Source organism: Crinia signifera, chromosome 1 (assembly GCF_055691185.1).
Source record: "Crinia signifera chromosome 1, ASM5569118v1, whole genome shotgun sequence".
In the NCBI taxonomy this organism is placed as follows: Eukaryota; Metazoa; Chordata; class Amphibia; order Anura; family Myobatrachidae; genus Crinia; species Crinia signifera.
Genome location: NC_139217.1, coordinates 2,607,356 through 2,619,365, shown reverse-complemented (window position 1 = coordinate 2,619,365; position 12,010 = coordinate 2,607,356). Strand labels below are relative to the sequence as shown.

General features: G+C 51.1%; 1 protein-coding gene across 1 annotated transcript in view; it reads left to right on the top strand.

Moving 5' to 3' along the window:
* SMYD5 (SMYD family member 5) overlaps positions 1-8,655 on the top strand; it is a 60,816-nt gene extending 52,161 nt beyond the window's left edge. The window contains exons 11-13 of the mRNA XM_083165552.1: positions 3,938-4,032; positions 4,195-4,265; positions 4,355-8,655. Of these exons, the coding sequence (XP_083021678.1) occupies positions 3,938-4,032; positions 4,195-4,265; positions 4,355-4,502 (314 nt within the window). The 3' untranslated portion in view covers positions 4,503-8,655. The remainder of the gene's footprint in view (positions 1-3,937; positions 4,033-4,194; positions 4,266-4,354) is intronic.
* The last annotated feature ends 3,355 nt before the right edge of the window (positions 8,656-12,010 follow it).

Genomic DNA, 12,010 nt, shown 5'->3' with positions numbered 1-12,010 from the left:
TTCCTCTGGTTCTATCTGGGGCATCAATTTATTCTGGACTTGTCCTTCAGCCTCAGAATATTGTCCTCTTTGTAGCATCTGGGTAACTGTAGCAATCACTTCCTCTGTAAATTCTACAAACTCTGGCTCCCCCAGCAGATTCCACGAGGTGGCCTCACCTTTACAGTGCAGGAATGCATCCCCCAGGTAACACAACTTGTCCTGTATGCTGGATACTCTCCACCCGCTGATCATCTGCTGAGCTTCTTCCCAGTACTCCCAGATATACTGCATTTTCCTGACAATAAATAACAGATCCGGCTTCCCAGCCTGCCGATACACTGAAGAACCTCCATCCCTGAGCTCCTCTGCTCCAGGGGTCTTGAGGCATCGATTTTCTTTCCTTGGAAACATTTTCCCTTTCACAGGACTGACACCTGCTCACTTGCTGAACATCACCTTATTGCATTTTCCGTTTCCTTACATATGGTCTGATCCTCTGTTCTCTGTGCTTTCTGTGCTCGAAGGTTGGTGTCTGAATGATCCCACTGTCGCTGCCGCCAAATGTGAAGATACGGGGTTCCTCAATCATTCAGACACCGAGCAGATGAAACCAAAATATGGTTTATTTTTATCACAGCACACACATGTAGATAAAGACAGGAACAAGAGGCAAATGTAGCATATAAATGTTATCGGGTAGCAGTCCAATGGCAGTCCTTGTAGCAGCAGTTCCAAAGCACAAAACTATCACTTAGCCCACACAGCAGTGATAGCATATAAGTCCACACGATACCTAGACAGAGCATAACCTCTTAGTCCAGGACAGTCCATCAATTCTCCTCCTGGCTTGTGTGCCAGTCATTTTAAAAACTTCTAAATTCCCACGCGTCTCCATACCATCAGTGGGCTTGCACTCAATCTCTATTGGTGGATTCAAGTCAGGTTTATCCCCCCTCCCAGGTACTGCTGCTGCCCCCCCCCCCCCTGCTGGGTCAGGCCCCAGAAAGTCTGGAAGTGGCCAGAGATATGCAGAGCAGTGTCAACACAAGATACAAAACACAGTCTGATTACATTATGTCCTGATTACCCCCTGTGAACATTTCCTGTTGATAGCAGGGGAATTGGATCACCCCCTGTGAAGATTGTCCCTCAGCTACCACCCTCCTGTGATAGCAGGAACAAAAGTATGGTAATGGGACATAACCTTTTGGTGAATTCTTTCCTGGGTATTTCCTGTCAGACCATATTTGGGCAAGAGCGATCTGATCTGGAAATACACACAGATTTGGGGGATAGAAACATCTATGGAGAACAAGAGGGTACAGACGGACTAAAATAGTACATTAATTACTACACCTAATAAAATATAATAATTACAGATTTACAGTGAGTCTGATAACCTCACAGTAATCACAGCTGGGATACGTGGGGCTGACTGTTAGCTTGTTCCCCGCAGGTAATCACAGCTGGGATACGTGGGGCTGACTGTTAGCTTGTTCCCCGCAGGTAATCACAGCTGGGATACGTGGGGCTGACTGTTAGCTTGTTCCCCGCAGGTAATCACAGCTGGGATACGTGGGGCTGACTGTTAGCTTGTTCCCCGCAGGTAATTACAGCTGGGATACGTGGGGCTGACTGTTAGCTTGTTCCCCGCAGGTAATTACAGCTGGGATACGTGGGGCTGACTGTTAGCTTGTTCCCGCAGGTAATCACAGCTGGGATACGTGGGGATGACTGTTAGCTTGTTCCCCGCAGGTAATCACAGCTGGGATACGTGGGGCTGACTGTTAGCTTGTTCCCCGCAGGTAATCACAGCTGGGATACGTGGGGCTGACTGTTAGCTTGTTTCCCGCAGGTAATCACAGCTGGGATACGTGGGGCTGACTGTTAGCTTGTTCCCCGCAGGTAATCACAGCTGGGATACGTGGGGCTGACTGTTAGCTTGTTCCCCGCAGGTAATCACAGTTGGGATACGTGGGGCTGACTGTTAGCTTGTTCCCCGCAGGTAATCACAGCTGGGATACGTGGGGCTGACTGTTAGCTTGTTCCCCGCAGGTAATCACAGCTGGGATACGTGGGGCTGACTGTTAGCTTGCTCCCCGCAGGTAATCACAGCTGGAATACGTGGGGCTGACTGTTAGCTTGTTCCCCGCAGGTAATCACAGCTGGGATACGTGGGGCTGACTGTTAGCTTGTTCCCCGCAGGTAATCACAGCTGGGATACGTGGGGCTGACTGTTAGCTTGTTCCCCGCAGGTAATCACAGCTGGGATACGTGGGGCTGACTGTTAGCTTGTTCCCCGCAGGTAATCACAGCTGGGATACGTGGGGCTGACTGTTAGCTTGCTCCCTGCAGGTAATCACAGCTGGGATACGTGGGGCTGACTGTCAGCTTGTTCCCCGCAGGTAATCACAGCTGGGATACGTGGGGCTGACTGTCAGCTTGCTCCCCGCAGGTAATCACAGCTGGGATACGTGGGGCTGACTGTTAGCTTGTTCCCCGCAGGTAATCACAGCTGGGATACGTGGGGCTGACTGTTAGCTTGTTCCCCGCAGGTAATCACAGCTGGGATACGTGGGGCTGACTGTCAGCTTGTTCCCCGCAGGTAATCACAGCTGGGATACGTGGGGCTGACTGTTAGCTTGTTCCCCGCAGGTAATCACAGCTGGGATACGTGGGGCTGACTGTTAGCTTGTTCCCCGCAGGTAATCACAGCTGGGATACGTGGGGCTGACTGTTAGCTTGTTCCCCGCAGGTAATCACAGCTGGGATACGTGGGGCTGACTGTTAGCTTGCTCCCCGCAGGTAATCACAGCTGGGATACGTGGGGCTGACTGTTAGCTTGTTCCCCGCAGGTAATCACAGCTGGGATACGTGGGGCTGACTGTTAGCTTGTTCCCCGCAGGTAATCACAGCTGGGATACGTGGGGCTGACTGTTAGCTTGTTCCCCGCAGGTAATCACAGCTGGGATACGTGGGGCTGACTGTCAGCTTGTTCCCCGCAGGTAATCACAGCTGGGATACGTGGGGCTGACTGTCAGCTTGTTCCCCGCAGGTAATCACAGCTGGGATACGTGGGGCTGACTGTCAGCTTGTTCCCCGCAGGTAATCACAGCTGGGATACGTGGGGCTGACTGTTAGCTTGTTCCCCGCAGGTAATCACAGCTGGGAGACGTGGGGCTGACTGTTAGCTTGTTCCCCGCAGGTAATCACAGCTGGGAGACGTGGGGCTGATTGTTAGCTTGTTCCCCCCAGGTAATCACAGCTGGGATACGTGGGGCTGACTGTTAGCTTGTTCCCCGCAGGTAATCACAGCTGGGATACGTGGGGCTGACTGTTAGCTTGTTCCCCGCAGGTAATCACAGCTGGGATACGTGGGGCAGACTGTAAGCTTGTTCCCCGCAGGTAATCACAGCTGGGATACGTGGGGCTGACTGTTAGCTTGCTCCCCGCAGGTAATCACAGCTGGGATACGTGGGGCTGACTGTTAGCTTGTTCCCCGCAGGTAATCACAGCTGGGATACGTGGGGCTGACTGTTAGCTTGCTCCCCGCAGGTAATCACAGCTGGGATACGTGGGGCTGACTGTTAGCTTGTTCCCCGCAGGTAATCACAGCTGGGATACGTGGGGCTGACTGTTAGCTTGTTCCCCGCAGGTAATCACAGCTGGGATACGTGGGGCTGACTGTTAGCTTGTTCCCCGCAGGTAATCACAGCTGGGATACGTGGGGCTGACTGTTAGCTTGTTCCCCGCAGGTAATCACAGCTGGGATACGTGGGGCTGACTGTTAGCTTGTTTCCCGCAGGTAATCACAGCTGGGATACGTGGGGCTGACTGTTAGCTTGTTCCCCGCAGGTAATCACAGCTGGGATACGTGGGGCTGACTGTTAGCTTGTTCCCCGCAGGTAATCACAGCTGGGATACGTGGGGCTGACTGTTAGCTTGTTCCCCGCAGGTAATCACAGCTGTGTGCCCAATGCTGAGGCCTCGTTCCCTGACAATAACTTTCTCCTGCACCTGACTGCTGTGGAAGCGATCCAGCCTGGAGAGGTAGGTACTGTAGATGTGTTGTATGAGGGATTACTGTTCAGTCCTGTTACCCTTATGACTGAGCCACCGATATACCACAGAGACTCTAGAGCACGGGATAAATAATTCAGCCTCCTGCTCCGTTACCTGGCGCTGACCCTCTGTAATATTCTGGTCTTCCAGGAAATTTGCATCAGTTACCTGGACTGTTGCCAGCGGGACCGGAGCCGCCACACCCGACACAAGATTCTCAGGTAAAGTGGCGGGGCTTGTTGTGTCACCTGCCTTTGTCTGTACCCCAGGTCGGAGCTCTTCAGTAATGGCCGCTCATGTCTCCCTGCAGGGAGAACTATCTGTTTATCTGTTCCTGCCCCAAGTGCCTGTCTCAGTCTGAGGACCCAGACGTGACCTCTGAGGAGGAGGAAGAGGAGGAGGATGAAGAGCTGGAGGCGGATGATGCGGAGCTGGAGGATGAGATGACAGACGTGTAATGAGCCTTAATATCACGCATGTCTGTGACGCCCGTCTTACTGCCTCATCCCAGCCGTCTTCACGCCCCGTTTGCCCAATACGAAGCACTTTGGTTGGCTGCTGCCTTGGGAACGCTGCATTATTAGCTGGTGTGTGGCAGTAACCCGGCATCGGGTGGAGGTGACTGGTACCTGGCTGCCAGGTGTTTACATTTTCCTTTGTACTCTCCACTTTATCATCAAGAAAAAATCGGCAACCCACAGACTGGATCCTGTATGTGCAGCCTTCCGGTAACACTCGCGGTGCTGCGCAGCCGTCCTGAGCTGTGGCTATTCCTCACCATGGTCACCAGACGCCCCGGGGACTTCTGTACCCAAACCCATTACAGCTGCTCCGGTATCTCCGAATACATATCATACACCCTCGTTATCGCCCATATTGGTGGCAGTTACATGGACGGGGAGTGTTCCCCATGTCACTGGTAAACCATAAGGTGCACCGTAATGATGGGGGTGCCCTCTAGTGGTGGGATGACTCTTCCTCCATGTCCCAGGTACATGCAGCGTTCTGTTACCGGACATTCTCCCACCTCTCCCATAGCTTGTGTAGGATGGAGGAATCCCCGTCTTCCACGGTCTCTGTTCAGCTATTCGGACAGACGTACCCAATGATTAATGTAGACACAGCAGCATTAGTGGTAATCCAGCACTGGCCACCTTGCTCTGTGTAACATTACCACCCAGTACAACTAGACACGTGAGCATGCACTCATTCCTGTTTAATGTATGAGGTGACGATGTGTTATGCTAGGATGGTCTGTATAATATCTGGTTGTGCTGCTGGACCTGCCATTACCTTTTTAACCACATGGTGGCAGTAGCACTCCTAATCCTATTGTGTATCACAGAAGGCCCCCTCTACATGGTAACATGCTGGATGTGAGCAGTGTGGGGACCGTCCTCCATAGTCAGGTAGAAGTAGGAGAACTGGTTAGATGGAAGATGTCGCTGGTTAGGAATGGGATGTAATATGTATGTACTAAGCAAGCAGCTGTGATTATGTCCCAGGAATCTGCATGCTGGCTGGAATCCCCCCCCCCAGTATTAGATTCTGTAAATGTGTGTGTTAGATGTGAGTTGTCCTCTATCTGCAGAATGGTCACAATGTTACACAATAGGAAGAACAATGTCATTTGTACATCATTTGTTTATTGCCTTCCCCAGAATGATTGACAACCCAACGTAGAAATCCCTCCCCGCCTGTAAATCATTCAGATCCTGGGTGGGGCCTCATCACTCTGCTAGTCTCCTCCCTCCACGCCCTACTTGGACCACGTTTCCCACTGCTCTGTGGTCTGTTAGGCACATGGAGTTCTACAAGGCACTGGTATAGTAGGTTCTATGTCCGTGTTTCCAGTTACATGCAGTCACCCAGCAGGAAATATCTTCAGGGCCACTGTCTGTGCAGAGAGAGGGGGTGATGGCCGACCAAGCAGAACTCACTGCCCAGGAAAGTACAAAGTCCCCTATGTGTGATTTACTGAGGAATACTAATCTAGTGTGTGCATATTAATGCCAGTATTCCTGGTGTTGTACCCAGTGTCCTCTGTCCACAGAGCGCCCTCTGTTCCGTGGCCTGCCCTCCTCACTCCCTCCTCAGAGCTTTGCAATTCACCACTGTCCCAGGAGTGCCCTCTGTTCCGTGGCCTTCCCTCCGCACCCCATCCTCAGAGCTTTCCATTGAACCACTGTCCCAGGAGCGCCCTCTGTTCTGTGGCCTGCCCTCCGCATCCCCTCCTCAGAGCTTTGCAATTCACCACTTTCCCAGGAGCGCCCTCTGATCTGTGGCCTGCCCTCCGCATCCCCTCCTCAGAGCTTTCCATTGAACCACTGTTCCCAGAACGTCCTCTGTTCCGTGGCCTGCACTCCGCATCCCCTCCTCAGAGCTTTGCAATTCACCACTGTCCCAGGAGCGCCCTCTGTTCCATGGCCTCCCCTCCGCATCCCCTCCTCAGAGCTTTGCAATTCACCACTGTCCCTGGAGCGCCCTCTGTTCTGAGGCCTGCCCTCCGCACCCCATCCTCAGAGCTTTGCAATTCACCACTGTCCCGGGAGTGCCCTCTGTTATGAGGCCTGCCCTCCGCATCCCCTCTTTAGAGCTTTCCATTGAACCACTGTCCCAGGAGCGCCCTCTGTTCTGTGGCCTGCCCTCCGCATCCCCTCCTCAGAGCTTTGCAATTCACCACTGTCCCAGGAGCGCCCTCTGTTCCATGGCCTGCCCTCCGCATCCCCTCCTCAGAGCTTTGCAATTCACCACTTTCCCAGGAGCGCCCTCTGATCTGTGGCCTGCCCTCCGCATCCCCTCCTCAGAGCTTTGCAATTCACCACTGTCCCAGGAGCGCCCTCTGTTCTGTTGCCTGCCCTCCGCATCCCCTCCTCAGAGCTTTGCAATTCACCACTGTCCATGGAGTGCCCTCTGTTGTGATGCCTGCCCTCCACATCCCCTCCTCAGAGCTTTCCATTGAACCACTGTCCCAGGAGCGCCCTCTGTTCTGAGGCTTGCCCTCCGCATCCCCTCCTCAGAGCTTTGCAATTCACCACTGTCCCAGGAGCGCCCTCTGTTCTGAGGCCTGCCCTCCGCATCCCCTCCTCAGAGCTTTGCAATTCACCACTGTCCCAGGAGCGCCCTCTGTTCTGTGGCCTGCCCTCCGCATCCCCTCATCAGAGCTTTGCAATTCACCACTGTCCGTGGAGCGCCCTCTGTTCCGTGGCCTGCCCTCCGCATCCCCTCCTCAGAGCTTTGCAATTCACCACTGTCCCAGGAGCGCCCTCTGTTCCGTGGCCTGCCCTCCGCATCCCCTCCTCAGAGCTTTGCAATTCACCACTGTCCCAGGAGTGCCCTCTGATCTGTGGCCTGCCCTCCGCATCCCCTCATCAGAGCTTTGCAATTCACCACTGTCCCAGGAGCGCCCTCTGTTCTGAGGCCTGTCCTCCGCATCCCCTCCTCAGAGCTTTCCATTGAACCACTGTCCCTGGAGCGCCCTCTGTTCTGTGGCCTGCCCTCCGCATCCCCTCCTCAGAGCTTTCCATTGAACCAAAAAGAACAGAAAGATGGACACTGGTGCGCTGTCTCTAGGTGCTTCTTGAAAGATAACTTTATACGTACACAGGGCCTGATATACAGGTCAGTCATAAGGATATCCTATCCGTTAAAGAGAATTGAATTAAATTTTGATTTGGTGTCTCTCTATTTTTCATTCTTTATATGGGTACTTACCTTTGGAGAACTGCCGATCAGATGAAAGTGGAGTGAACACCGCGATCTAGAGACAGCGCACCAGTGTCCATGTTTTTGTGTATGCTTGTATGTGCGCTTGGTGTTCCAGGACGGTACACGGTGCAGCATCCTTAGTTGGCGAGGCTTAAACTTTTGCTAAAATTTTCTTTGCTCTTTCCATTAAACCACTGTTCCCAGAACGTCCTCTGTTCCGTGGCCTGCCCTCCACACCCCCTACCCAGAGCTTTCCATTGTCCTCAGTGCGCCCTCTGTTCCGTGGCCTGCCCTCTACACCCCCTGCCTAGAGCTTTGCATCGCACCACTGTTCCCAGAGCACCCTGTTTCGTGGCCTACCTACCCCACTTCCCCTCAAAGCTTTGCATCGCACCAATGTCCCCAGAGCGCCTTCTGTTTCGTGGCTTGCCTACCCCCCTTATCCTCCGAGCTTTGCATCACACCACTATCCCAAATCATCTTCTGTTCCGTGGCCTGCCACACACCACCCCCACTTCCCTCAAAGCTTAGCATCGCACCACTGTCCTCTGAGCACTACTCCATTGTTTCTGCAGATCACACCCAGCCAAGGACCCTGTAGGGGTGTGGTATATTATCCCAACAGTCGGGATTCCGACAGTCATTAGTCAGACGTCTGAATCCCAACTGCACAGTGTGGGGAGTGCAATGAAGCTGTGCTCTCCCCCTATTTTATTCTCCCTCTATGGGGGTCGTGGTCCCCCACGAGGGAGCAGTCGGGATTCCATCATTGGAGGAATGACTGCCGGGGAGCCGTCCGGCACCCCCTGTAGGACTGGAGGTTGTACATATATGCTAGACGCTGCTGGACTTGTATACATGACACCAACAACTATGCAAGCAATAAAGACATCTGTGGGACGACTCGTGTTGTGTTTTCTCTCTGGTGATTGTGTGACATCGGCCAGGCCACTGCGGAAGGTACACGTGGCTGTATTTCCACGTACATCCTGCTGGTGACTTGATGCACTGGTTCCATGTGGTCATTCCCAGCAGCTGCAGATGGAGACCTCGCTGGGTGACTGTAAGGAGAGCGGGGGTATTATTGTCACGTCTCTGATCTCTAACCGTAGGGCAGAACCATGAGACAGAGAGCTGCAGCAAGACACACAAATGGTGGACAATGATGCGCTGTCAGGGAAAAGGTAAAGTAATCCCCCCTCCTTCCTTGGTTTAGATGTAGTTTCAAGGTAGAGAATACTCATATATCTGAGTGAGACGATTGAATGGATATTAACCCAGGGAGTCGTTATTCCTGTGTTACAGGCCCTATATGGCCATAAAGGTATCTTTACTATAGACCAGACTCACCTTAAGGCAATGCCCTATTGTCACCCAGAGGGTTCTTTATATCTCCCGGATCCTCGGGACCTCTCAGATGGAACGCCACTCCAAAACTTGTTCAAGTATGGGGTAAAAGATTTATTCCAAAGTCCAGCATAGAGATACAATAAAGCAGATGGTTTCCAGTATACGCTTCCCCTCTTTCTTTCCAAACTTCTCTCACCCGGGTCTCGAGGAAGCTGGATAACCCAAGATGGCACAAAGCAGGGGATCAAGATGAGGGGTCCGGGATACTGATACTCCCCAGCACCGACGTGTTTCGGACCTGTAATGGTCCTTTTTCAAGGTGTGGAGTAGATGGGTACATAGCCGGTATTTATACCTGCTGGCCAAACTTAATTAGGTTTAACATAAACATAGAAACATAGAATTTGACGGCAGATAAGAACCACTTGGCCCATCTAGTCTGCCCCTTTTTTTAAACATGTTACCTCAAACCATATTTGATCCTTATTTTTATGTAAGGATATCAATATGCCTATCCCAAGCATGTTTAAATTGTACTACTGTATTTGCATCTACCACCTCTGTTGGGAGGCTATTCCACTTATCTACTACTCTTTCTGTGAAAAAATTCTTCCTCACATTTCCCCTGAATCTTCCTCCCTCTAGTGTCAGTGCATGTCCTCGTGTTCTGCTGCTCCTCTTCCTGTGAAGAATGTCTCCCACCTGTACCTTCCTCCCTCTAGTGTCAGTGCATGTCCTCGTGTTCTGCTGCTCCTCTTCCTGTGACTAATGTCTCCCACCTGAATCTTCCTCCCTCTAGTGTCAGTGCGTGTCCTCGTGTTCTGCTGCTCCTCTTCCTGTGAACAATGTCTCCCACCTGTACCTTCCTCCCCCTAGTGTCAGTGCATGTCCTCGTGTTCTGCTGCTCCTCTTCCTGTGACTAATGTCTCCCAGCTGTACCTTCCTCCCCCTAGTGTCAGTGCATGTCCTCGTGTTCTGCTGCTCCTCTTCCTGTGACTAATGTCTCCCACCTGTACCTTCCTCCCCCTAGTGTCAGTGCATGTCCTCGTGTTCTGCTGCTCCTCTTCCTGTGACTAATGTCTCCCACCTGTACCTTCCTCCCCCTAGTGTCAGTGCATGTCCTCGTGTTCTGCTGCTCCTCTTCCTGTGAAGAATGTTTCCCACCTGTACCTTCCTCCCTCTAGTGTCAGTGCATGTCCTCGTGTTCTGCTGCTCCTCTTCCTGTGAAGAATGTTTCCCACCTGTACCTTCCTCCCTCTAGTGTCAGTGCATGTCCTCGTGTTCTGCTGCTCCTCTTCCTGTGAAGAATGTCTCCCACCTGTACCTTCCTCCCTCTAGTGTCAGTGCATGTCCTCGTGTTCTGTTGCTCCTCTTCCTGTGACTAATGTCTCCCACCTGTACCTTCCTCCCTCTAGTGTCAGTGCATGTCCTCGTGTTCTGCTGCTCCTCTTCCTGTGACTAATGTCTCCCACCTGTACCTTCCTCCCTCTAGTGTCAGTGCATGTCCTCGTGTTCTCCTGCTCCTCTTCCTGTGACTAATGTCTCCCACCTGTACCTTCCTCCCTCTAGTGTCAGTGCATGTCCTCGTGTTCTGCTGCTCCTCTTCCTGTGAAGAATGTCTCCCACCTGTACCTTGTTAAAGCCCTTGATATATTTGAAAGTTTCTATCATGTCCCCCCTTTCCCTTCTCTGCTCTAAAGTATACATATTAAGATCTTTTAGTCTTTCCTGCTACGTTTTGTGATGTAGGCCATGCACCATTTTAGTTACCCTTCTTTGTACAGTCTCTAATGTATTTATATCCTTCTGGAGATATGGCCTCCAGAACTGAACACAATACTCTAGGTGAGGTCGTACCAATGACCTATACAGTGGCATTATTACTTCTTTCTTTCTACTGCTGATACCTCTCCCTATGCAACCAAGCATCTGACTTGCCTTCTTCATTGCTTTGTTACATTGCCTACCTGCTTTTAAGTCATCTGAAATAGTGACACCTAGATCCCTCTCTTCCTCTGTAGTTTCCATTATAGTGCCATTTATACTATATTGAGTCTTTGGATTTCTGAGACCCAGGTGCATGATTTTGCATTTTTTGGCATTAAACTGTAGTTGCCATGCTCTTGACCATTTCTCTAATCTGCCTAGATCCTCAATCATTTGTTTTACCCCTCCTGGTGTGTCTACCCTGTTGCATACCTTTGTGTCATCTGCAAAAAGAACATTTTACCCTGAATTCCATTTGCAAGATCACCAATAAAGATATAAAAAAGCACCGGTCCAAGTACAGATCCCTGGGGTACTCCACTTGTAACCTTTCCCTCCTTTGACTGTACTCCGTTTACTACAACTCTCTGTTTTCTGTCCTGCAACCACGCTCTTATCCATTCAACTATCTTAGAATCCAATCCCAAGCTTTCAAGTTTATTTAACAGTCTGCGATGTGGGACAGTGTCAAAAGCTTTACTAAAGTCTAGATAAGCTACATCCACAGCCACACCTTGATCTATTACTTTAGTCACCCAGTCAAAAAAGTCAATAAGATTTGTTTGACATGATCTTCCCCCAGTAAACCCATGCTGTTTTGGATCCTGTAAATTGCTGGTTTTGAGATATTCTACAATTCTTTATTTTAAGAGTGTTTCCATCAATTTCCCTACTACTGATGTAAGGCTCACTGGTCGATAGTTGCTTACCTCTTCCTTGCTTCCACTTTTGTGCAGTGGGACTACATTCGCTGTTTTCCAGTCATCTGGGATTACTCCAGTAGCTAGTGACTGGTTGAATAATTCTGTTATTGGTTTTACCAGCTCCCCTTTAAGCTCTTTTAGTATCCTTGGATGTATCCCATCTGGCCCCATTGATTTATCCACTTTCAGTTTTGAGAGTTCTGTGAGGACTTTCTCCA